Source organism: Arvicanthis niloticus, chromosome X (assembly GCF_011762505.2).
Source record: "Arvicanthis niloticus isolate mArvNil1 chromosome X, mArvNil1.pat.X, whole genome shotgun sequence".
In the NCBI taxonomy this organism is placed as follows: Eukaryota; Metazoa; Chordata; class Mammalia; order Rodentia; family Muridae; genus Arvicanthis; species Arvicanthis niloticus.
Window position 1 is genome coordinate 117,348,952 of NC_047679.1, and position 27,547 is coordinate 117,376,498.

At 40.8% G+C, this 27,547-nt stretch overlaps 1 protein-coding gene across 5 annotated transcripts in view; it reads right to left on the reverse strand.

The window, feature by feature from the left end:
* The window catches only part of Atp11c (ATPase phospholipid transporting 11C (ATP11C blood group)), a 168,081-nt gene extending 156,704 nt beyond the window's left edge, over nucleotides 1-11,377 (reverse strand). For 4 of the 5 annotated variants that reach the window (XM_034485607.2, XM_034485605.2, XM_076918632.1 and 1 more), the window contains exon 1: nucleotides 11,197-11,377. In XM_034485607.2, the coding sequence (XP_034341498.1) occupies nucleotides 11,197-11,223 (27 nt within the window). In that variant the 5' untranslated portion in view covers nucleotides 11,224-11,377. The remainder of the gene's footprint in view (nucleotides 1-11,196) is intronic. The other variant, XM_076918630.1, reaches the window with a different exon arrangement.
* Nucleotides 11,378-27,547: the final 16,170 nt, after the last annotated feature.

Genomic DNA, 27,547 nt, shown 5'->3' on the forward strand with positions numbered 1-27,547 from the left:
TCCAACACCCTCTTCTGCCCTCCACGGGCACCTGGTGAGAATGTTTGTTTGTGGGTGTGCATGCGTGCACACAGACTCACAGACACACACGCAGACATACACACAGGCAAAATACTCATACACATAAAACAAAAATACATAAATAAATAAATTAGAATAAATGACCACCAGCACCCAAGATAATAAATCACTACCCTAGACCTATGAAGTTTCTGAAGGAATCTACCCACTACTTAAGCCACACAACTGAAGTATCTGATCACATAGTTTTGTATGAAGTAGTGATTTATTGTCTGAAATGTTAATTTCATTCCAGCCCCATTTTACTGTTCCAAATCAGAAGAGTAGTACACTGGAGTCATGGATTTCAGAAACATATTTATGGACAATTTTGTAATTATAGAAACCTAAAGCTGCCTGATAACCAGTTTTATCATTACCTTTTATAAACTATATATTTTATATAGAAAACAAAGCACTGAAAAACAAGGTTGTACTCTTCCTGCTATGTTATGGACTAGATGTTGGCGACCCTTCCCTCCTAAACTCGTATGCTGAAGTCTAGCCCTCATTATAATATTATGGAGAGATTTTGAAGAGACTGATTTGGTGATGTGGGTAGAACTATGAGAAATTGATTAGTATCGTTCAACTAAAGTGAAGAGCCTCTTTCCAAGTGTCTGCTTCACATGCCACTTAAGAGGCAAAGCATGATGATGCATGTCTATTCCCAACACTGAGAAGGTGGAGTCAGGGGACTCAGGAGTCTGAGATCAGCCTGGGCTACATGCATCCCTGGCTCAATCAATCAGTATCAATCAGATACTAATGAACTATTGGCTTCATATGAAGATTGATCTTACATCTCTATCTTCCATCTCAAGAACAGAGCTTGTACCTTATAATCCTCTAGAGCCCTTAACAGAACATGAGTACTCAAATAAAACATGACTCACATAACATTTTCAGAAAAGAAGCCTAAGCTAGTAGGCACGGTAGCACATACCTACAGTTCTAGTTACTTGAGAGGCTAGATCAACCCCATCGTGTGTGTGTGTGTGTGTGTGTGTGTGTGTGTGTGTGTGTGTGTGTGTGTTTGCGCACGCACGCACGTGCATGAGTGCGTGGGGAGAGAAGAGAGGGAAGAGGGGGAAGGGGGAGAGGGGGAGGGGGAGAGGGGTGAGGAGGGAGAGGGGAGAGGGGGAGGGGAGAGGGGGGAGGGGAGAGGAGGAGAGGGCAGAGAAGGGGAGAGGGTGGAGAAGGGGAGAGGGTGGAGAGGGGGAGAGGGGTGAGGAGGGAGAGGGGAGAGGGGGAGGGGAGAGGGGAGGGGAGAGGGAAAGAGGGAGGAGGGGAGAGGGCAGAGAAGGGGAGAGGGCAGAGAAGGGGAGAGGGGGGAGGGGGAAAGGGGGAGGGGGGAGGGGAGGGGGAAAGGGGAAGGGGGAGGGGAGGGGGAGGGGGAGGGCAGAGAAGGGGAAAGGGGGGAGGGGGGAAGGGGGAGAAGAGAGAGGTGAGGGGGGAGGGGAGAGGGGAGGAGGGGGGAGAGGGGGAAGAAGGAGGTGGGGGGAGTCAACCTTCAAATGTTAGAGAGGGGTTGGGGTTATCCTTTGAATGCCAACCTTCACCTTGTTCAATACAAGGACTCCTGCTTTGGTGAGTAGACTTCTAGAAATTCTCCTGTCTCAGCCTCCAATCTCCCAGTAGGGAGGGCTGCAATGAGAATATGGACTTTTTGTTTGATTTGGTTTGGTTTTTGAGACAGCGTTCCTCTGTATAGCCCTGGCTATCCTGGAACTTGTCAGGCTGGCCTCCAACTCAGAGATCTGCCTGCCTCCTAAATGCTGGAATTAAAGGCTTGTGACACCACACCTGGCTGGATTACAGACTCTTGAACTACCACATCTGGCTTTTTTGTGGGTTCTGAGGATCTGAGTTCAGGCACTAATCAAGTGCTTTTGTCCACTGAGCCATCTCCCCAGTCTTTAAAATAAAAGAAAAATGAGCTGAAGTAAATTAAATTGTGCACTATACTACAGATAACTTAATCCACATTGCCACAAAGCAGATTAATTGTGAAGCTTAAAGGACATCCCGATGCTCACACAACAGGTATACCTTATAGATCTTTCCTAGCCAGCTGGTATTTATTTGTGACAGTTCCCTACTGGCTCCTGCTCCCTGGTGATCTACAGGATTGCTGCAAATTGTTACTTTTTCTTTACAACAGTAAATACCATGAAACTTGAGACTAACCAGAAATAGACTTCTGGGGATTTCCTTGATTATTCAACCCAAAATTCATCCTGAAATAAAATAATGTTTATAAATATTGCTTTAAGTTTATTAGCCTAAGAATTTCTTTCTCTCTATATATATACGTATTATGTGTGTGTGTGTGAGTGTTTGTGTGTGTATGTTTATTTATATATAGGGGCTATTCATTAGTGTGCTTGCTATGTGGAATTATATTGCCTAAGAGGATCTTTATATTTACTGCCTATGAACAAAGACGTATAGAGAATGAGATATGAGAAAAGTGCAAATATATATTGGAAACATGGACAAATATATGGAACATGGAGATCTGAGCAGTTATAGAAGTCCAAATAGAATCCACGAACTTGGTGATACTCCAGAGAGGAAACCAGCAAGTGTTGACGCTAACCTGGCAGAAACATCAATACTTCCTGGCTCCCCCACTGGGCGTATCAATTTACTACCGGCAGGTTGCTCTTCTGCAAGTGACAAACAGGGAATGCTGTCAACAATATGAAAAGAAATGACTCATTATTGGGAAGCATGGCTGTGGAAGCATTGAAAAGGTATGATTTCTATTAGTACCAGACACAGCCTCAATCAACTCCAATGCTAATTAGCTTATTGACCTTGGGAAGTAATTTTCTTTCAATGTCAATATCACATTGCACCCTTCAAACAAGGTTGGGATTTATTTCACAACACAACTGAAAAATCCTGCATTTCCTCTCTCCCATGCTACTAGTTTTGGATATTTGAGACAGGGTCTTCTATGGCCTAGGCTATATCCTAGAACTCCTTCCATCACTGGGTTTGTAGGCATGCACCACCATGCCTGGCCTGCTCTACCTTTTTGCTACTTTATATTCTTAGTACTAAATTCTAAGAATTATCCTGAATTCAAATAAATTACACTTACCACAGTGAGTAAAATGACATAAAGCAGATGAGCATGGTAGCATATATATATACATATATATACACACACACATACACACATGCACACACACATATAATCACATCACTTAAGAAGCTAAAGCTGGAGGATTCAGAGTTGGAGGTCAGCTTGGACTAAATAATGAGTACAGGTCAATCTGAGCTATAAAGACAACTCAATCTCAAAAACAAACAAAAGTAATACAAAGCTCTGCTAGAGTTAACACTGCAGATTTAGTCTTCAAAATTTGATGGTTAGTTTAATTTTAAAAACGTGTTATCAACTGTACTTAACAAAAAAGCATACAAATGTACTTAGAATTTTATAAGCTGAAGATAGTATAGTCATTACAGTTTAATGAAATACCAAGAAAAGCGAATGGTTTAAAGGTCCTCTTTCTGATGAATAGAAAAAATTAAGTTTCAATAAAGGACACACTTTTTCTGACCACTTAGTGGAGTGCATAATTGGTTTTTTTCCTCACTAAAAATAATAGTGTAGCACTGTGGTGGTTTGAATGTTCTTGGCCCATGGGCACTATTAGGAAGTATGTCCTTGTTGGAATAGGTGTGCCCTTGTTGAAGGAAATGTGCCACTGCATAGGCAGGTTTTGAGGTCTTCTTTAGTCCTCAAGCTCCACCCAGTACAGATGAGTCCCTCTTCCTGACTGCATCCAAGAGACAGTCTCCTTTTGACTGTCTTCAGATCAAAGTGTAGAACACAGCTCCTTCTCTAGCACCACGTGTATCCAGATGCTACCTTGCTTCCTGCCAGGATGATAATGCACTGAACCTCTGAAACTGTAAACTAGCCCCAATTAAATGTTTTATTTTATAAGAGTTGCCATGGTCACAGTATCTCTTCACAGTAATGAAACCCAAACTAAGACTCATACTATCCAATGAAAAGGATATTATTTTCCTTTGCTATATTTAGCTTTTTTAAAAAACCTAGTCTAAAACACAGAGGCCTCTTAGTGGCTACTTTCTCAACTGATAATTAGACTCAGCTTGTGTTATTAATTCAGTTCAAAACAATGCACAAGTACTTACTGAACATCTACAGTTTACCTGCGCTAGTGGAAAATCATTGTCAAGAACACTGTTTTAATTTTTTCAAGAATATATTGGTGAAGAAGACTGGACTAGGAAGATACTGTCATATTAGTACTTCAAGATAATGTGGACTAGAGGTGCCTAAGAAACAAATGATACCTGCTTGAAACAGGTAGACCTCTTCAACCCTCCCATATTCTACTGTAAGTATAGGGTATGACATCAATGATAGTCAGTACATTAAAAATACAAATCAACTTCCTAAACCAGATATTAGTCTAACACCATCCAAAAACTACATCTTTTCTAATTAAGAAGACAGCCAAACCGGCAATCCATCCATACACTGCAGTAATAGAGGGGCTGTCTGCCAATGTGGATAGAGCATCCTGTGCCATATCTGCAATGCTGAACACTCATTCATCATTAATCTGCAGTAGTGTTATCATATGCTGCAGCTGCACTAAGATATTTGCTTTATGATCACTGCTGATCTTCACTTACATCAGGAGAGAAAATAAATCTTAAGTGAGCAGAAATAAACTTGTGAAGCACACCCAATTATCTTGGAAAAGTCAGAACCTTCTTTCCTCCAACCAGAGAAAGCATCCCATTTCAGGGATTTCATACATCGGAAGTTATCTGTTTTAAAGCACTACACATGTACAGGAAACTCAAACACCATCAGAAAAAAAGTGTGTTTATTTTGCATCTTATATGTCTGCCCTCTTTGAAAGAACCGATCAACCATGGTTGATAAGCAACCAGCCTTGACTTTTTCCACTCAACAAACCAGTATTCGAATTGGCAAATCAAGCTAATTCTTTAAACATCATAAAGACAAAGGGTTTCTTCCACGGGCCACTGGTCATACTGCCCCAGGGGTAGTCCAATACCCCTTCAGGCTTCCACAGGCACCAGGCACACACAGACACAGGCAAGACACCCATACCCATAAAAATAAAATTTAGAAAATATTGGAAAATATTGGAGTCTGACATATACTTTTAATGCCAGCACTCAGAAAACAGGTGAATCTGTATGATTTAAAAGCTAGCCTGGTCTACCTAGTAATTTCCAGGCCACCCTAGGTTACATAGTAAGATCTTCTCTCAAAGTAGAAAGAAAGAGAGGGAAGAAAAGAAAGGACAGAACAGGACCAGACCAGACTGGACTGGACTAGAGCAGAGGAGAGCAGAGGCCTAAAGGATGGTTCACCTTTAAGAATAATACCTGATCTGGAAATGGGTCTAACAGGTATCTTTTCTGCAAGCACTTGGATGGAAGCTCTGGGATAGAAGATTTACATATAAGATTGTTTTACCATCATAAAAATTAAAATAAATTTTTACACACACACCAAAGACTCTGACTGCTTTTCCAGAAGATTCAGGCTCAGTATCTATAGAGAGGGAAAAGCATTCATACACTGAAAAATAAAAATAAATTTAAAAGTGAAGGAAGAAAATTAGCAATAACACAAACAAAATCAACAAATAAGAAACGCTTACTGAAGGCATTTAGAAAACACTCTCAGTTTTAGACTATTTAAAGCAATAAAGAAATACTTTGGGAGAAAAATCTGTTTCTATCTGTATAAAGAGTTATTTAAAGCCAGACATGGTGGTACATGCCTGTAATTTCAGCACTTGGGAGGCCCAGGAAGAAATATTTCAGAAGTTTGAGACTAGCCTAGAAGGACATAGCGAATAGGCTAACCAGGGTTACCTGACAAGACTCTTTCAAAGAGAGAGGAGGGTGGAGAGGAGAAAAGAGAGTTACCAATTTATCTTTTCCCCCCAAGTTTCAGTAGACCATTCCTAAATAGGTGTTTCTCTTTGCAAAAGGGTCAACCTAGCAACTATTTTCAAAAAAACAGTTTCCCAATTATACCAATGGTATCAAATTGCAACCTAATTTTTATCTGACATCAAAGCCACTGGAAAATAATAAGTTGCATAATTTATTTTTTTATTAAGACAAATAGTAAGTATAGAGCATTAATAATAACTATATAACATTAACTTATTCATGAATATTAATTCTTTTGAGATACCACAAAGTATACAAGTGCAGTCATCATGCCATCTATAGCTATAGTTATGAATACAGTAAAGCATTTCAGGATAGGCACCTTGTCTCCATTGCTCCCAGGATCTATCATAGTATCGAGTCAGTAGGAGGTGCTTAGTATTTGTTGAGTGAAACAATACTCCCAATACCATAAAATGGCTAAACCACCTTACAGAAGAGTATATTATGGTCAGTATAGCTTTAGCATTTGATGCATATACTATAATTCTTAGAGAACAGCTAATTGGTATATCCTCCACCCCCATGAACTAGAACTTCCCATTCTTTAATTACTCCAAACAATAGTGGACAGAGTTTATTATTAATCACTCCTCATAAGTAAAGATTATCATCTATGTGAAACATTTAAAAGCTGTATTTTTAACAGTTATTCATTATACATCTACTAAGTACCAAACATGGTGTTAAAAGCTATCCCCCCCCCCCCAATTATTTTCAGTCTAAAACAGCCTTTCTCTATTGTGGATTCTCCTACAAATATCTGGGAAATTTTATCACATAGAGCATTAGGGTTTTTTCCCACTGGAGAAAGGCTAGTTTAGAAACCCATACAAACTCATAGGTAATTAAAATGAATGCAATATGGTAAAAAGGTTGCTTTGGGTAGGGGTCAGTTCAACTGTCAGACCCACAAGTGTCAGAATTATCTGGTAGATTCCAACATGTATATAGATCTGTGTTAAGAGCTATATGAATACAAAAATATTGCAATCCATACACACAGATTTCAAAACCCAGTAACATAAAACCAGTATGTTTGATACTCAGTAATGTCAGGGCAAGTTTATTAGGGAAATGAAACAGAAAAAAACCTGTAATTACCCTTATAATTTCACAAGGAAGCCAAAAAACCTTGCTCCTGAAACAAAAAAGCAGTTACCTGAATTACTTTATTAATTGTCTCCACATATACTGTTTTATTAAAGTGCCCTTACTCTGCACTCAAAGTAATAAATTAGCTACCTATTTTGTTAATTTTTATTTTTCATTTTTAGCCTTATTAAAAATTTTCATTCTTCTGGATGCAGCCTAATTTTTCCCAGACTCTTTGGCAAGACATTTTCTTTATAGAACCAGTGCAGTTTGAGTTTTCCACAATACTGTTAAGCTTTAATATCAATTATCTGTACTGTCAAATATCCCTCCAACAAATGAAATTGACAGCATCTACTCAACAAAACCACCTAATCTACTTTATTAGGAAATTTTATTTGAATCTTTAGCAAAAAATAATTTAATAAACTAAAGGGAAGAAATTTATGACAGACTGTTAATAAGCCTTTAAGCCTATGGATTACAAAACTTAATACAAGACTATAAAAGTCCTATAATCACTACAAATTTATTAAAAGATAGGATGACATCCAAGTCCATGACCCGTTAAATTAAATGTTAAAATTTCAAATTTAAACTAGTCCAAACTTCCACTTAAATTTGCCTGTGAAGCAAAATAATTGAATAGGCAAAAGTATTATTACATGTTTTGTTATTTTTACGGAAATGTTGACTAGGAGCAAACAGTGCTCTTAAGACACCCACAGGCCTAACTCCCAAAATGCTGTACTACCAAATCCCCTAATCTTCTACCTCAGACTGTCCAAACCTAGGCATAGTGACACTTGTCTGTAATCCCAGCATTAGCTAAGGCAGCAGGATGGAGAGAGTTCAAAGCCAGAGGAGACTATCTACAAAAAGAAATAAGTAGGTAGGTTTTGTGGCACATGCCTTTGATCCAGGACTCTAGAGACAGAAGCTGATGGTCCTCTGTGAATTCAAGGCCAACTTGTTCTACAGAGTGAGTTCCAGGACGGCTGGAACTATATATCTCAATAACCAAAAACAGGAGGCTAGAGAGATGGCCAATGGTTAAGAGTACTGACAGCTCTTCCAGAGGTCCTGAGTTCAATTCCCAGCAATCACATGGTGGCTCACAACCATATGTAATGGGATCTGATGCCCCCTTCTGGTGTGTCTGAAGACAGCTACAGTGTACTCATGTACATAAAAATAAATAATAATTCTTTAAAAACAAACAAACAAGCAAACCCCCAAAAAAGGCTGTCAAAAGGAAACAGATACTGACAGTTGTAGAAAACACCTACAACCCAGCACTTGGAAAGCAAGTATCGGGAATTCAAGGTCACTTGCTGAGTTTAAGGCCACCTATACTATATGAGACACTGCCTTAATTTATTTTAAAGTTGGAATTTATCAGAAAGGACAATTATTAGTGGCAAAGATGTAATGACAGGGCTGTGTCTTTAGAAAGTACAATTAATCACTATGTCTTTTAGCTCAAAAAGAGAAGAGCTGGGAAAAAGAAATGACATTTAAAAATGACTCAACAAACATAACTGAGCTATTCAGAAGATGATGTGATTCCTACAAGATTATGACCTCCTATACCAGGTTTAAGATACAAAGAAAGCTTCATTTTAATATGCGGTCCTCTACTGTTTAATGACTAGCAACTATAACCAACGCTACTATAATTTATGTAACATTCAAAGTCAATTTCAGATGCACACGACTGCCAAAACAGCATAATTGATTTCAAAAGAATTCATAGCCCTGTCTTTAAAATATTAAAACAACTGTTAAGGATAACACAGAATTTGGACTATATCTAGTGGGCTGTGTAAGTCTGAAGGTTTCAGTTAAATCTTTAATTTAAATCTTTAATTTAAATGTGTGCACTACTAAAGAGTGCATTCCTTGTAGATGACAATAGCAGAGTTTACCAATCTAAAGGATTTAAATTTTTCCCACCCTAGTCCCCAAACTTAGTCATTTTTTAGCAGTGGGACTTTGACAGCTTCTGATGGTATATTCAGTGCAATGATTTGCAGTTTAATTCCTTTCTCTAGGCCTAGGGCTCAGACAGAACTCCTAAGAACCTTCCAGCTTATGACACTGGAACAAATTCCTAGGACTTATCACAGTCAGGGTTGTGCAGTAAAATTCGAACAGCTGGACATCTTAGCTGAAACAATGAGGTCAAAGCTCCCTTTAGCATGAGCAAAAGTGAGTCTCTGCAGACATCTTGGGAGAGATGCAAAGTACCAGCAGGCTGGCACCTCAACAACTGCTGCAAATTCTACTGCATGCCCTAGCTTTGTGGGCCAGCACTGCTTAATTTTTTACAGGTACAGCGCAGATCACTGAGCAAAAGAACACCAAATGGGAAGTGCTTTTGGATCAACACTGGTTGCTTAATTCCAAATGTCCAAAGTCTTAAAAAAATGGGGATGTTAGCATCTTTTCTTGATGAATTTAATATGACCTGAAGACTAGTTAGTTTCTAACATATGAGTGTCATGTGGAAAGACTACCCATTTGCTAAGCATTACAATTAGCTTTCCTGTCACCTTTCCCTTTTTATCACCCCAAAACAACACTTCAAAATCACGAGAATCTATGTGAAACAGAACTAGGAGGTACAATGCTCTTTTACAGTCTTAGGCTAAATGTGACAACAAATTTTAGTCACTTGCTTTAGCAAAGCATCCAACACAATCCATTTCCCATGGCTCTCAAGATCCTTGGTGTGCACAATCTTTGCTGCTCAGTGCCACAGGTAATAATCACCACCTTTGTTTGCATGTTTCTGAGAGAAATAAACATTTAGCAAAACCTTAAGAGTATTAGTATGCTGATATCCTAAAAGAAGATGCACTGTGATTAAGCAGGGGACATTTGTGAGTTTCAAATACAGGAGGAAAAATGACAGCAAATTGATCTGACCTACAAAAAATACGTCAGCAATGATTTAATTAGAAATGACTCCACAAAGTTACCAAATTGTCAAGTTTTTAAGTCTATCCTAAGACGGAAGGGGGAAACACTCTGCCTTCTTTCCCCTTAACTACAGAAAAAAAAAGAAATCAAAATTTTAGGATGAAGGCTTTAACATCCCTGGCAGAAATAAAATCCTATTCCCTGACACCTCTTCTAGAAATTAGGGAAGTTACTACAAACGTCTTAGAAGTAAACTGTTCTACTTTGCTCAGTTCTTAAAGTACCTTCTGAGTAAACAGGTTAATCCAAAGAGTCAATAGCAGCCAGAAATCGCTCCCCCTCAACCTGGTGCCACACTTCCCCACAGAAATACAATTCCCTTTTCTGGGGTTGAGGGGGGCTTAGAGGAGTGGAAAAGGTCGCTGCCGGGTGGATTCCAAGTCTGGAGCCTAAGGTGCTCTGCGAGGCTTCAGCTCCAGGCTCTGCAAGACTGGCACAGCCTCACATCACTGCTGGCGCCAGCCCACCGTGCCCACAGCCCTGGATTTTTCTCTCACCGTCAAGGTGAGCTTAGAGGCTGAGTCCTCAAAGTTTGCCCGGCCTCTGGTCAGGGGCCCCCCGCCGGGCCGAATCCCGGGCGAGGCTGAGCCCTGGTTTAGCCTCCGGCTCTCTCAAGCCCGGAGCTCTTCTTCTGAACCTCAGTGACAGGTCTAGGTTTACCTCCACGTGCTCGTGGCGGAGGAAACAAAAGAAAGCTTCCTCCCCGATAATTCAACGCCATCTTCCACTAATTGGGAAAGTGAGCCCCCCCCCCACCTCCCGGCCCCGGGGAGCCCCCCGCCCCGAGTTCCGCGCGTCCGCCACTCAGAGGCGATCCCCAGTCTGCAGGCACAGTTCCTCAGAGCCTCGGGGAACCTCGGCTGAACCGTCCCGGAGCAGGGGTGGGACAGCAGAGAGCCCCACCTGCCTCCCCACCCAGGCCACCCCGAGGGCCAGGTTTCCGTTAAAACGCAGAGGCGGGGGAGGGGGGGGCCGGCGCGTCCCACTCGTCCCCTCGCAAGGCGACTGCGAAGGAGCGGCCACCCGGGGAACGCGTGGAGCCGCCGCAAGTGTACTCACCAAACGGTTCAGGGTCCGGCGGAACATCGCGTCCGAGGCTGCGGGGCGCCAGGCAGGGCTCCACCCGGCTGTCTGCGAAGACGCCGTCCACAAAACACACTGCGGCGTGGGCCCGCGGCGCAAAGCGGACAGCTAGCTCGCCCGCCCCGCCGCCAGCCCGCCGCCTGCCCTCCTCGCCTCTGCGCGCCCCCGCCCCCGACCGCCCAACCGTCCGCCCGCCCGCCCGCCCGCGCGCTCGCCGCCCCGCCCCGCCCCGCCCCGCTTTCCCCCACGACCCGCCCCCAGCCCCGGCCCGCCCGGCCCGGGGGCGGCGGCCCCGTCGCTCCCCTTATCTGGCCCCAGCACCGCCCGGCGCTCCCGCCGCAGCCCGCCTAGAAGCGAGCCCGGCGCGCGGGGGAGGGATGGCGGAGCGGCGGCGCTCCAGGCTCCCCGCCTCGTCCTGCCGCTAAGCCCCCGCCTGACTCCCCACTCGCTAGCTTCAGCGGACTCCCGTCTCGGGGTGTTTCCCCCCCAACACACACACACACACGCACACACACACGCCCCGCGCTTCGCCTGACACGACTCCCGGGGGTGTGTGAGGAGCCACGGTCTCCCTCACCCCGGCCCTAACTCGTCCGCTGCGCCGCTCCACTCGCAGTCCTTCCTCGGCCCCGCGCTTTCGCCCAGCACTTCTGGCCGCAAGAGCCTTGGCACGACCCGCCTCGAGAGCGGGACGCGCGCCCGCTTCCTGCCCGGGAGTGGCCGCTCTCCGCGGGAAGACTCGGGACGAGCCCGGGACTGAGGAGACCCTGGCGCGGGCGGGGTGCGGCACGGCGCGGGCGGCGGGAGTAGTTACAAAAGCCGCCCCCTCCTGGGCTCCAGACCAGAGAGGTTCCCCTCTCGGGTCCCACCTAAGCCGTCTTCACCTCGTACTCTGGGTTTGGGTTGGGGCTTTGGGGGGTTGGTTTTTCTTTCGGCTGCCTACCCCACCTAAGCCCTCTCACTTCCACTTTCTCTAGGAGGTTGTAAAGTCGGGCTTTGTGTCGTGGGTGCTGCGCAGCGGGGCGGGATTTCCCTGCCACCCCCTCCTCGACCGCCCGCCCTTTTCCATGCTCCCGGTGCACCCTGGGAGTTGTAGTCCAACAGTTCTCCCGGGCCCTTACTGTGAGCTGGGAGCTCCCCCACATGCCAGTGTCGGGTCTGCTCACGGTGTTGCAGAGGGAGGCTGCTGGAGGTTCTCCGTACTAGCTAGCTGCGTGTGGAAATCGGAAACACTGGGTAGATTCTTAGCTGTGGGGAATGTGATGAGGAGGATAAATGACGTAAAGCCCCGAATGCTGAAAAACTTTCCCAGAACTCAACGTTTACACCACAAGAGATCTGGCACGTCCTCAACTTGCTAACTTAACAATTGCAATATGCAAAACTTGAAAACTTAAAAATGAAAGCTTGGTCAAGTATTCCCTTGAGCCTGGACAGTTCTCTCCGCTCCTACCCTTTTTTCCACTACCCTCTGAAGCCAGGCCCTAGGCTGTGAGCTGAGAACTTTCAAATTCTTCTACAAACATATTAAAGAAGTAGGTAAAGGGAGTTCTGTACAAAGGGGCGTGTTCTCTCGCCAGCCTAGAAAGGTTGGGCCCAGCTATTCCCTTGACCTAACTTGAACTCCTGAAGGGCGAGGGCACTTCCCATTTTACCCCTTGAAGGATAGTTAGATTTCAACAAACATTTACTGGGTGTATTTTTTTTTTGCTGAAAACAGCAATGTGTTAAAAGACCTCTCCAGTAGGCTGGCCGAAATAAAGTTACAAGCTACAAACACGAGAAACCTACACGTTAGAATGTAATGATTTCTAATGCCAAAGGAAACAGGGGAGAGGATGATGTCTTTACAAAGGATCCAGGGAATTTCTCCTGAAAATCATAAAATTTTCACTGGGCCAAACTTTAAACAGAGCTGCTGGAGATTAACCCAGGCCTAGGAATGTGGGAAGGCTTTGGAAGAGCCCAGGAAATAAAGTCCTGGTTAAAGGAGAGGTCAGTTGGAAAGTACAGAGCAACCTAAGAAAAAGAACACAGCCACTCTTCAAGGCAGGAGCCAGGACACATGTGGGCGGGGCATTACAAATGAAAGCTAAACCCCTAAGCATCCATAGAAACTAGCTATGAAGTTTGACCTTGTTTCTGTGGTCAAGGAGGAGCCCAACCACAATAAAGTGCAAACGCAAGAGATTTAAATTAGTTCCTGAACTGTCCTAACTGCCTAGAGGTAAAGTCCGCCACTGCTACTTTCCCTGCTATGACTATGTTTCCCCACACTTAAGGTGTGTCTACTGGTTTGTTTAAAATCGTACATTTGTATTAATTAGATATTAAGATACTTAATCGACAACACAGATCTAATATTGTGCTCTCTACTCCAAGGAATTGCTTTTAAGAAGAGTTGGGTTTTTTTTTTCCTGACTTTCCGTTTATTGAACACAGAAACTATCTTAATTTCATTTACTGATTATTTATTGAATAACTTTTATGTGAGGGACACTATTTTTAATACTGGTGTGGGGAAATGAAGAAGTTAATACCACTCGGTTATGTGCCTGGCAGAAATGAAGATATTCTGAAGAGACACTCGTGTCTCTCAGTCTGACTATATATCACATTGTTGAAACAACGGATCCCAATGGAATGGGAGTTTACAGGGAAATCCCATACTTAGTAAGGGAAAAGCTCCCTGCCAGAGAGGGGAACTTGTCCTGAGAAGAGATTTTACACATTCCTAACAATTTGTCAGACCATCTTACAATATCAGACTAAAGTCCAGACAATGGTGTGGATAGATCAGTGTTAGGTGGGACCACACTGCCTGAAACTGTTTTGAAGTGCATGTCCTGCGGGAAGAGGTACTGGAGGGGACTGCCACTGGATTTCTTTCTCCTTTATCAATGTGACCACATTGACTAAATCTTTTTTCTGCTTTTCACTTTTGATTTGGCTCTTTTAACTGGCTCCTTTGAGGGCAGGTGGCCAGATCTGCCTTGAGTCACAGGTTGTAATCCCCAAGTTGGATAGCAATCCAGGAAGAAGTCTAGAATCTTTATTAACAAAATGTAAACTTTTAACAAAATAAGTAGTAGAAAACTGTTTCAGACAGTTTGGGATGGAAGCTTTTACAAGTAAATAATTTTTCCATATCTAGTTTTGTTAAGCAGATGGAAAATATACTCTGCTTATAGATTTGTGCAGATAGACTTTTAAAAATGGACATTCAAACAAACATTTTTACATGTTCCCACAGCTTTAAAAGCAGTGATTTTAAGATCCCTTGGGACACAGTAAAAATTGTTGCTCACATTTCATTTGTTATTAGAATTCCACTATCTCTTTGTCATTCTAATTTATTTCAGCACAACACCTTTACTCCTGAGTCCAGAGTAATTTGCTCCACTATAAAAATGCAATTCCAAACCAATCAAACTGTGCTTACCAAAACATGAGATTTATTCAAAAGCAATTTTTTCATACCTCAAGCTCAACCTGAAATTAGAGTTGCTCTCGCAAACATCCCATAGAGTCATTTCTTTGTGATTTTTTTTAAGACAGGAAGAAATTATTTTTGTTCTTTCAGTGCCTCTTCACAGTTTCCAAAGAAAACCTAGGTGTTGTGGATGACTATGAAAAGCAGACCACGAGCTAGCAGTTGTATTCGGCCAACTCTATTAACAGAGCTACAGAAACTACCTTCCTCCTGCTGAAACTCTCATAGCCAGTAATGATACGTAATGCCAACTATTCCAGAGTGTTCGCTGACTGCAACAGAAGCCACAGCTTCCAGGGAAATCAGGAAGGAGTCTAACCTCTTCTAAACTTGACTAGAGATAAAGCTTGAAGCCAAGCGATGCAAAGGAGTGATCCGGTTGCCCCACTTCTATGCAAAGCACTCAGAGCCCTTCTTTGTCTTTACCCCCATCCCTTCTGCACCTTCTCACCTCCTACTTTGAAGGAATGCAGAACAGACTCTGGTTTAGCAGGCCAGCCCCTTTATGAATGGAATCCAATAGGAATACAGTATATCAGCCAGAAGGAAATGGTGAGGAAAAATTACATCTTCTACTTAGTTTCAAACGTTTTTAAAGGAAAAAAAGGTGAAAGTGTTACGTCTGAACCTAAATTGTCCATTAGCAACAAGTTGAAGAACTTGAGCTGCGTATCCTGAGCTTTCAGGTCCATTCCCTAAGACAATTTTCACAAATGAAAATGGTCTCCTTTGCAAGGCTGGCCTTGATGTTTAAGACCAAATTTGTCCATATTATCCTTCCTGTTGATCCTTCCCAAATCACTAGTCACATGATAACTCCCCAAAATCTCTGGAAAATAGATCAAATCCCTCCCCTAAAGGTGGAATGGTGGTTCATGCCTATAATCCTAGTTCTAGGGAAGATGAGGCAAGAAGATTGCCTCAGGATCAAGGCCAGGCTGGGCTACAGAGACCCTGTGTGAAAACACTATAAAACCACTGACTTTATTATGACTTTTTAGGGGCCTCCCTTTGCCTTTAAAAGCCAGAATCCTCCCTAATATCACCTATAAGGTCTTTCTGGCCTCTGTTCTCCTCTCTAGCTTCAAGTACGCAACTATCCCTCTTACCAGGCTCCACATAAGTTTCCCAAAGCTCCCTCTCTTCTAATAGCATTTATATAGGCAACCATCTCTGCTGAAATGCTTTTACTTAGCGATTCATACTTCACTTCTTAGCTTAAATGTCATTTCTTTAGATGTGATTGGGGCTCCCTGTTTTTGTGGTACAAATACCCTATATTAATTACATCCTAGGATACTTACAGATGAGGTTCATAAACATAGAGAATGTCTCAAGTCTAAGGTGATTGAGAGTGATATCATGGTTTTGCTTTGAAAAAGGAGCAGATATATTAGAGAGTTGCCCATTTAAAGGACAGGGTCAGGAAGCAAAAAAGCATCTCAGTCCAGAGAAATAATAAAAATTCAAAAGTAAAAATAATCCCCTAAGCAATATAAATAGACTTGTCTGGAGGAACAATGACTATACACTGAGGAGAACTCTCTCTCTCTCTCTCTCTCTCTCTCTCTCTCTGTGTGTGTGTGTGTGTGTGTGTGTGTGTGTGTATCTGTATCTGTGTATTTTATTGGTAATCAAATCCAGGGCACCTTGCCAGATACACAAGTGCCATATTCTAGTTACATTCTAATGTTATAAAATTTGAATCTTCATTTTTAGGAAGCTACTGTACAGACCCTATGGAACATATATTCCATCAAATAAGAAAATAAACCCAGAAAAAAGACATGGAACTCAGAAAACGGGTATGAACATCAAAGAAAAAGAAGAGAATTCTCTGGATGATAATGAATGGAAATACAAGGCAAGCAGTTATGTGGCAAACTAAAGAGACTAAAGGAAAATAAAAAGAAGATTAACAAGAAATGCCCAAAGGAAAAAAAAATCCTGATTATCTAATGTGTTTAGCTATATAGGCAATAGAATTAAAAAGAAAGGATTCATAACCCTATGAAAAAATTAGTAAGAAATCAATGATGCATACCCCCCACTGGAAGAAAACAGAACAAACTGAAAAACAAAACAAGACAAAAAAAAAACCCCTAAACTTTAAATCCAAATGAAAACAGAAAGTTGCTTGAGAAAATAAATTAGTCATAATAAAATTTGACTTGGCTAAAAAATTTACATAGACATTGGATAAAAATTTACATAGTCAAAACTATTCAAATATTACATCAGGAGTAGGGCTGTAGCATAATGTCAAAGTGCTTGCCTATACACTTATGTGAGTTTACTGACATAGGATGATGGCAGAACAGTTTGCAGAGAACAGAATTGTGTAAAATCTAAATCTTTGTATTCCATACTAAAATGGTAACTACTACTATCTAATAATCAAGGGATCAAGAAACATTAGCCAGGGCAGGGCAGTGGTGGCTTTAATCCCAGCACTTGGGAGGCAGAGGCAGGCAGATTTCTGAGTTCAAGACCAGCCTGGTCTACAGAGTGAGTTTCAGGACAGCCTAGGGCTATACAGAGAAACATTGTCTCAAAAAAAAATGATAGTTTTGGTTTACATATAAAGTATGTCCCAAAAGATGTATGTGTTGATGACATAGTCCCAAGTTGGTACTTCTGCATGTCAAGAGGTGATAGAATCATAAGGTCTTTCCACTGGTGCACTCATATGTTAATGCCGTTGTTAGGATGTAGTGAGTGGTGTTATCTGGTGGGGGGAAGTTAGTCACTATGGAATGTAAGTCACTGGAGGATAGGAGTTCCTTTGAAAGGTCTGATGCCCTGAGCTTCTTATTTCATACAGCATGAAGTAAACTGCTGTGTTCCCCTACATCCTTCAGTGGTCTTCTGGCCATGATGTCTTCAGGCCCATATCAGTAGGGTGTATTGACCAGGGGCAGAAACCTCTAAAACTGAGAGTCCAACGAAATCTTCCCTTCTTAAATTTGTTCTCTTAAACCATTTATTCACAGCAGTATAAAGTTAAGATACTAATACAAGGATTTTATGTGGAAATATGTAACTAAAGCACCTAAAATTACTATAAGTTATTACTCTAAAAATGCAATCAGAAGTTGGTATAGGTGAAACAAGAGTCTGATATTTTATTTGTAGGCCTTTGAAGTCAGTTCAGCTTTTAATTTAAGCATCTATTACTTTCAAACATAACAATTAATTTTAAAAATGTGTAGCCTTTTGAGTGGACAGAAAGAAATAGAGAACATTTCGAGAAAAGACAAGAAGTAGTAAGTAAATGTCCCCTGGGGGAGTGTGAACCTGCACAATTTTAATAGCTCTTATGTCTTGCTATATGCCACGCTGCTGCATGAATTATACAAATTATCTCATTTGAACTTACTAATCTGATAAAGGTAAGTACAGCTATTATCCTCCATTTTGTAGATGAATAAACTAAAGTGTTGCAGACCTTGACAAAAGTCCTAGTTAGAAAATAGCAAAAAAAAAAAAAATGAGTCAAAGAAGTTAAACTGATTGTAAATCCATGATACTAACATTTTGGACAGATAATTGATGAGATTTGATCACTGATCTAATATACAGGTCAAAGAAAAGAAGTCAATTTAAAATTATTTTAGGAAGTTGAGGCTTCCTTAGTGGGAGAATGATGTTCATTTATTACTTATTTCAACAAATAGTTTTGAATATTGACTACACCAAAGTAATGTATTGAAAATAGTTGGGGGCAGGGGACATGGAGGCGGATGTTCCTGTGTCTGCCAGTCAAAGATAAGTTGGGTACTGGGTTACACTTCTGATTGTTATGGGCATCTTGTTATTGAGCATTACCAAACTTATAAAGCCTTTGATTAACATTTCAAAAAAAGTTACTAATAAAAGAAAAATAAAGATGTAAAAAAGAAGAAAAGAAAAGAAAATAGCTATGTCCAGACAATGGTGTGTGCCTGTCTTTAAATCCCAGCACTTGGGAGGCAGAGGCAGGCGGATTTCTGAGTTCAAGGCCAGCCTGTTCTACAGAGTGAGTTCCAGGACAGCCAGGGCTACACAGAGAAACCCTGTCTTGAAAAACAAAACAAAAAAAAAAAAAAAAAAAAAAAAAAAGGGGGGGGGGGCTGGAGAGATGGCTCAGCCGTTAAAGGCTGGGCTCACAACCAAAAACATAAGAGTTCAAAGCTAGCCTCAACTATGTGGCGAGACCTTGTATCAAATACAGCAAAACACAAGAAAGCAAAGCACCCAAAGAAGATTGAGAAGAAATCTGTAGAAAAGCTAAATATCTGAGGAAGTGGAGAAACCAGGACCCAGATTTGAGAAAAGGGCGGTGAGCATTTCTTTCTGAAGACAAGAAAGAATGCTGTCAAAGAAGAGAAGAGAATGAATCTTGTATTTTTGGGGTGAAGAAGATGCATGAGAATAAGTAATCTTGGTCTTCTGAAAACGCTTAATTTGTAGAGGAACAAGCAAATGGGAAAGATGATGGAGCTTCATAAGAAATAGAATAGAAATTGAGGTGTAGAGCTAAAAATTAATGAACCGCGGGGGTACTCTTCAGTTCTATTTTCACCACATTCCATTATTTTAAAATAATAGCAGATTGTACATCTAGTGTTCCTGATCAATTAATTCAAATTTTATCTCATCCAAGCCATCACTGAAGTACTAAGATTCAGGCAGGACGCCATCAAAAATTCATTTAAAATGGCTCTCTTCCCAGCAGTGATAGAGATGTAAACTCCCCTTAACAATCAAATCCAACCTTGAGTTAATTAATATCTCTGTTGGTGTCTGTTTTATTTCAAGTTGTATAGTTCTTACTGGCTCAATTTCTAACATTTGTAATTCCAATTGGCCCTCTTAAGCAAGTATTTAGCTTGCCCTACTTGCTAAAGTATTTGCCATTCTGGCTCTATTTCTTGTCACAGGATATAACTGTGAATACACCAATATTACACAAAAACAGTAACATGCACAAAACAGAACAAATATATGAGCCCTTTAAAGGTATGGGTTGTGGAAACTTATATGTAAACCAGGATCATAGATTTCTTATTTACCTTAGTCCCTGTTTTTCAGGGAAGAGCACAACACACTGGTAAAGCTCAGGATATTTTGACAAAGGAACTAATAGATATCCATGTGCTGCTGAGGAAAGACCCTAAACTATCTAAGAGGTATCAATTTTGACAAACATGAACTAGTTGCTTCTTGTGCAAACCACTTTATTCTGGACCTTATTTGTCCCATGTGAAGATGAGAGCATTGGGTGACTTATTAAATTGCTTATATATATATATATATATATATATATATATATATATATATATGATTTTGCTTGACATGGGGCTTCAAATATACTTTGTAGCTCAAACTGATTGCTCTCTGCCTTTTGGCTAACACCAAATGTAACCCAAACTGACTTTGAACTTGTGATTCCCCTGATTTACCTGCCTAGTGCTGGAATTACAAGCACGTGCTACCATACCTGGCTTCAGTTTTGATTATTTTTGCATGCTATTTTAAAGCAAATATAATTTACTTTTCCAGAAGTACTATTTTGACACTTGTACTAAATCCCTGGTCAACACAATGATGGAGGGATGAGTAACCCTCAGGCTCTCTTTCCTAGGTATGCTAGAAATCTAGATTTGCTACCCAGATATGTCCCTTCCCACTTGTTGCTCAAGGGTACTTTGTGGTGAGGCTGTAGCTCTCAATCTCCTTTCAGATAGCATAAGCATACCTATGCAAATTTCATATGAATGTATTTTGTTTCTTGTTTCTTTCCAGTCATTTGGTTATAGATAAACTCAAGAGGCCACAGGTATGGGACAAAGGGAAGGACAGAAGTATGACAAGAGTGTGCTTGCTCATCAAGTTAGCATGTCCTCAGATCCCAAGCAGACCCTACTACACATTATACTATGGTGACCAAAGATATCACTGAGTGAATGAAGTCCTGAGTGAATGTGTACTGAGACATGAGCAAGGCCTGTCGAGGACTCAAAGATCAATTGGCCAGTGGTGAATTAACAAAGCCATCACCTATATATATGGGTCAGGCTCAAGAGGAACGGCAAAGCTTTCATCAGGAGTCTGACTATGAATGTTTATGAATGATTGATCAGTGTGTACAAAGACTAACAACTCTGGCTTCCTCCTCTGGGATGTTTACAGCCTGATAGTACTCTTGCCTACAGAGAGCTCCTACTGAGACTAGCCAAACCCTCCCTCTGCGCTGTGCCTAAAAAACACACTAAGGTTCTGGCTTCCTTCAGTATTCAGTTAGAAAGTTGCACTTGATCCCAGCTTTATTGTACATGTGTCAGTGTGTCGGTCCTTCCTTCATTCAGTTACTTTCCATAGCCACAGTTCTGGTATTCAAGCCATATGGAACATGATAGTGTCCCTTCTACAAGATGACAGAATACTGCTAGGCATGCAAGATTTTATGTACAGACAGATGAAATAACATTTATTTTTATTATGGGCAGGCTATGTCTCATTCTTACCTGAGAGGCATTTAATCTCTACTCGTACCCTTTTGGTACACTAGGAAGCTCCTTTTTAAAAGACAGCTCACAGAACAAAGAAAAAAGAAAAGGAAAAAGAAAAGGGAATCTGGTGAACAGGCAGCCATTTCTTGGCAGGTATCTACTAAATTTTCTGGAATTTTTGCCTGACATCATTTAAACATAGCCTTTTTGTATACCCTTCCTGAAGTGCTCAGGGCTCCTCTACAGTCCTCTCTTTATGAATAGGAGAATGAGATCTGGCATCTTTATCTAAGAATTTGAGGATTTTCTAGAAGTATTTACTTGTCGATGTAAACCACAGTTTCTACTTCAACAGGGAATACAAGTTTATTTTGGTACCAAATATGAGTGACGAGGGCTTGGGAACACAGATGCAGGTTACCCCAATGACCTCTCTCCAATGTGTTAATAGTTTCATGAAATAGAATGTACTATTTAGGTGAGGTTTTTTTGTTTGTTTTGGTTTGGCTTGGTTTGGGTTTTGTCGACTTGACATAAACCAGAGTTGGCTGGGAAGTGAGGGTCTTAATTTCTTCTGCACCAATTGGCCTGCCTTTTACTTGTCAACCCCTCCCTTGTATTCTAGTCTCCCTATAGCATGCTGCTCTAATCAGTGCTTTATGAAAATCTTTCTAATCCAGTCTGGCATAAGCCTAGCACACTCAGTGACAAAAGAAAGCTTAAACCCATCAAATAAGTACTTACATGGTACATTTCATTAAAATTTAGGAGAGCTGTATTCTTCAGTGTGTGTATCCATATGGATTCCTCAGAATCACCCAGGCAACCAGATAGAATACTGGACTTCAAAGACACAATGGTCTTGTCATTCCTCACAAAAACCTAATTAGCTCGTCTTCTACAGAACACTACTAAGACTGTAATTGGTAATGTCTCAACTTTTGCTCAGCTGTAAGTCATAATTAATAATTAAGCGATTTCTCTGGTAACTGTCATTCCTTGACTGCTGAGCAATCTCCTATCATTAATACCTGTTATACTTTACAGCGATACAAGCTTGTTTCTAAATGACCCCAGGCATCCACAAGAAGTTTAACCCACTGTTATCACTCTAACCTACCCAGCCTGTTGCTATTTCAACATTGTTATCCAAATAAAATTAGCTAAAAAGAAGGGAACCATCACAAAAGGGTAGGATTGATTCTGTGGACCGTTTATGTGTATGTTTTCAGGCAGCAGTTTAGTTTCTTCTTTCCTCTTTAAACACTAGATCCCACGGTTCGGTATCACTTTCAGGAGTGCCTACCCTAGTTATTTCTTAGTTCATTAGTAACAACCGGGTGTTCCCTAAAGTACAGAACTCTTGATAAAAGCTCTGATTTATCTACTCTAGTGATAGGGCTTTCAGTTGTAGTTTGTGTTTAATTTTTAATTTTATGTTTATTTTTGTCATTTGTTAATTCATTTGTCCATTTATTTACTTACTTGCTTACTTATTTATGTATTTATGTATGTATGTATATGCATGTACTTATTTATTTATTTATTTATTTATTTATTACACAGGGTCGCGTGCATCCCAGGCTGGCCTCAAATGCATTATATAGTTGAAGATGACTTTGAACTTCTGGTCCTTCTGCCTTTATCTCCTGAGTGGTGGGATTATACACATATGCCACTGCATCCAGTTTGTGAGGTGCCTGGGATCTAGCCTAGGGCCTTGTGTATACTAGGCAAGTAGTCAACCAATTAAGTTATGACCCCAGCCCCATTTCATTTTTTTTAAAAAAATATAATATTTATTATTACTTATTTTATACGAGTTCTCTTGCATGTGCACCTGGTGCATGAAGGAGCCCATTGCATTCAGAAGAGGATGTCCGATCTTCTGGAATTAGAGTTACAAGTGATTGTGAGCCACCATGTGGGTACTGGGAACTGAACTCAGTTTCTCTGCATAAGCAACAAATACTCTTAATTTCTGAGCTGCCTCCAGCCCCTCTGCTTCACTTTTTGATAGTCTGTAAAGTGCTATATTGATATCCGAATTTGTTGTTATTGTTATTTGGAGACTAGGTCTTACTGTGTAGTCCAGACTAGCTTGAATCTATAACAGTCATCTTGCTTCAGCCTCTATAGTTATGGTATTACATGCCTGTGTGCCTCCTAGGCTGGACTTAATCAACTTTTCCTTTCTTGTCTTTATTCTTGTTTTCCTTTCCTGTTTGTTTTTGTTTTTTCAAGACAGGGTCTTACTATGTAGCTCTGGCTTTCCTGGAACTCACTGTGTAGACCAGGGTGGCCTTGAACTCACAGAGTTCTGCCTGCTTTTGCCTTCTGAGTTCAGGGACTAAATGTGTGTGCTATTATGCCTGGCAATAACTGTTCAATAATAAAGATACTTTCTAGGTTCCATTGAGGCAATTTCAGATGAAAGATTCTTTAGTAAGGCTGGACACTCTCAGTGCGGGGAAGCTGGATAGGAGACCCAACAGCAACCCACGGACAAAGGAAATCATTATTTTTAAATACATTTAAATTTTAAAGGGAGACAACTCTGAGTTAAGCAGTTTAGTGAAAATACTAAATAGGATATAAGATCAAAATTCAGAAAGTAATCCTCTTACCCCATTCTACATTGGTTCTGACAGGAGTTTAGTAGTTTAGGGAAAGTAGTAGACAGGTTATAAGACATTGCTAATCTCGACAGCGATAGGATGTGTGATCTAACGCTGCCTACTTCTGCCTCCCAAATGCTTGAGTTACAGTTGTATACAATCATGCCCTGATAAAAATTGATTATTACTTATTACTATAATTTAGTGACAAAAGTCCATCTCTTATTTGATTTAAACTACTGTTTATTTCAAGAATGCATGGTAATTTCCTCAGTAGGCTTTGGGGCACTGATCTTGAAAAATATTCATGATTTTAAATGTACAGAGACCCTATTTATAGTGGTGGCATATTTTCCAATGAATTATTTAAATACCAGCATCATCTGGATGAAAGCCTTCCAGGAAAATAATTGATTCGTGTTTATTTCTATTAGTGATCTAAGGATTACATATTTAAAGAATAGATAGGATTAGGCAAAGCTGCTGAGCAAACTGCTGTGATCATAGGTAATGAGATAATGTTTATTTGGGTTCTTTGAGTTAACACATATTTCCATAATGTAGTCACACAGTGACCTTCATAATTCTCTCTATTTAATATATGTAATATACATATATTATATATATTTCAATTTCTACTTTGATGACAGAGATGGTAAGTGTGTGGTACATATATACTTATATACTTTCAATTCCTAAGTTCAATCACGGAAACCTTTGTCACTCAATTTGGAAGTAATTCTGTCTTTTTATATATATATCACTATATGAACATCACTTGAGATGAAATACAGTTGTCATTATCTTCTTGGTATAAATGGTGACTGATTTAGAATCACCTAGGAAACACCTTCAGACATGTAAAGGTATTTCCAGAAAGGTGTTACTAAGGAGAGAAGACACACTCTGAATGTGGGTGGATATATCCCATGTACTGGGTGCCCTTACTAAATAAAAGGAGAAAAGGGACAAAACTTAAGAAGCACTGGCATTTCCCCATTATCTCTGTATAGGGTCCAACAACCAACCCACTCCCAGTATATGCCTCTCTTGCCATGATGGATATTTCTTAGAATTGTGAACCAAAATAAACCCTTATTTATTTAGGCTTCAAGTAACTGATGTGAAGTCACATGGTACATTGTTTTAGTCAATGAGTGGGGGGAGTAAAGACTAGAAACTGATTCAAACTGGCTCAAGAATGGAGGATTTATTAAAAATACAACAGACAGTTGGATATGGCAGCTCATGCCTATAATTTCAACACTTGCAAGGCTAGTCCAGAGAATTGATGTCAGTGCAAGGCCAAACTGAGCTACAAAGTACGACAGACAATATGAAGGGTGATGTCTGGACTATGAAGTACAGCCAGAGTAGTTGAAATTGTAATTAGCAATCAGAGACTAAAGCGGCTTGCTTTTTCTCTCAGTCTTCTGTATGAATCAGGGTTTTCCAGAGAAAACAAACAGTACGACAAGTAGAACATCTGTATCAAATAGAAAGAGAAAATATTAAGCAAACTGGATATATGCAATTATACAAGCAGACAAGTCCCATGATTAGCCATCTATTGTCTGCATGCTGGAGTTCAGAAGGTCTTAGAGTCAGGGGACTAGAAAGAATAATTCTCACTCAGAGGCTAGAGGCCTGAGAACTAATTGGATGTCAGTGGCTCTGAAGATAGAATATACCAATCCAAACAGAACATTTTTTCCTCTATATTTGTTCTGTCAGTCCCTCAAAAGATTGGGTGATGCACATCTACGGCTATCTAGGTATCCCTTGACCTACTCAAGTTAATTAGTATGATCATGTAGTCTGTATTTTCTGTGCTTCTATTTCGTACTGGCTGCTTTTGTGTGTCAACTTGACACAAGCCAGAGTTATCACCGAGAAAGGAGCCTTGTTGAGGAAATGCTTCCATAAGATCCAGCTGCAAGGCATTTTCTCAATTAGTGATCAAGGGTGGGAGGGTGCATTGTGGGTGGTGCCATCCCTGGGCTGGTGGTCTTGGGTTCTATAAGAAAGCAAGCTGAGCAAGCCAGGGGAAGCAAGCCAGTAAGTAACATCCCTCCATGGCCTCTGCATCAGCTCCTGCATCCTGACCTGCTTTGAGTTCCAATCCTGACCTCCTTTAGTGATGAACAGCAACGTGTAAGCAATTCAGCTTACACAAGCTGAATAAACCCTTTCCTCCCCAACTTAGTGGTCATGATGTTTTGTGCAGGAATAGAAACCCTGACTGAGACATAATTCCTTTTACTTTCGTTTTTTGGGTTTTGTTGTTGTTGTTGTTGTTTTTCGAGACAGGGGTTCTCTGTGTAGCCCTGGCTGTCCTGGAACTCACTCTGTAGACCAGGCTGGCCTCGAACTCAGAAATCCGCCTGCCTCTGCCTCCCAAGTGCTGGGATTATTTATAGGCGTGTGCCACCACTGCCTGGCTTCCTTTTACTTTCAACTACTATCTTGTACTTTTTTTTAACTTACCACTCCATCTTGGCCTCATTCTATATATTTAGTTCAAATACTTAGTTCTTGCATTTTTTTATTTTTCTCCTTGCTGTGGCAAAATACCTGCTATCTTAGTCAATGTTCTATTGCTGTGAAGAGCCATGATGACCAAGGCAACTCTTATAAAGGAAATCATTTATTTGGTGGCTTGCTTACACTTTCAGAGATTTAGTTCATTTTATCATCATGTTGTGGAACATGGTGGCACATGTAAGCAGGCCCTGGAGTAGATGCCAGAGAGCTACATCTTGATCCACAGGCAGAAAGGCAGAGAGAGAACCTGAGCCTGGCATGGGATTTTTTAAGCCTCTAATACCACCCCCAGAGATAGTTCCTCCAACAAGGCTACATCTCCAAATCCTGTCAAAGATTTCCACTCCCTGATGACTGAGCATTTAAATAGATAAGCCTCTAGGGCCATTCTTATTCAAACCACCACATCTGCCAAAAGCAATTTAAATTAGGAAGGGTTGATTTTGGCTCATGACAGGGAAGACATAGAGATAAAAGTGTAAGACTGCTGGTCACATAGCATCCTTATTAGTCTGGAATCAGTGAGAGATGAAGGCTGCAACTCTGGTTGCTCTCTCCGTTTCACTTCAGCCCATGGAATGTTAACAGCTACATTTGTGGTGGGTTTTCTCACCTCAGTTAACCCAATCTAGAAAGTTCCTCATAGATATGCTAGAAGGTTTGTCTCCTAGTTGATTCTATATCCTGTCAATTTGATGATATGAAACATCATATCTCTCTAGCTCTTTTTCCTGAATCTCTGTGTCTCTTACTGAACTTTTAAGAAGCTAAATCTAATACCTAATTGGTTAGTGGGCTCAACTTAGGGGTCAGGTGTCTGCTTTTGATTCAGTTAGCTATGGTGTGGGGAATGGAATCACAATGTTAGAAGGGTGTCCCTTCTGGAGCTAGGATTATGCTAGGTTAAGCCTGAAGAAATTGGGTTATGGTAGGCAAACCAAATATTTAATCTGCTCAGACAATTTATCCTACTTTTTGCCTGATTATTGTTGCCAGATAATAGGCTGGATGTCCAATTAAATTTGTGTTTCAGATAAAATATGAATAATATTTGACATACCAAAAGTTATCCATTGTTTACTCAAAATTGACATTTAGCTCATTATGCTGTTAGTATATTAGTTAACTCTGGCCAAGATATTTCTGAATGTTGTGTTAAACTCACTTCTTGATCACTT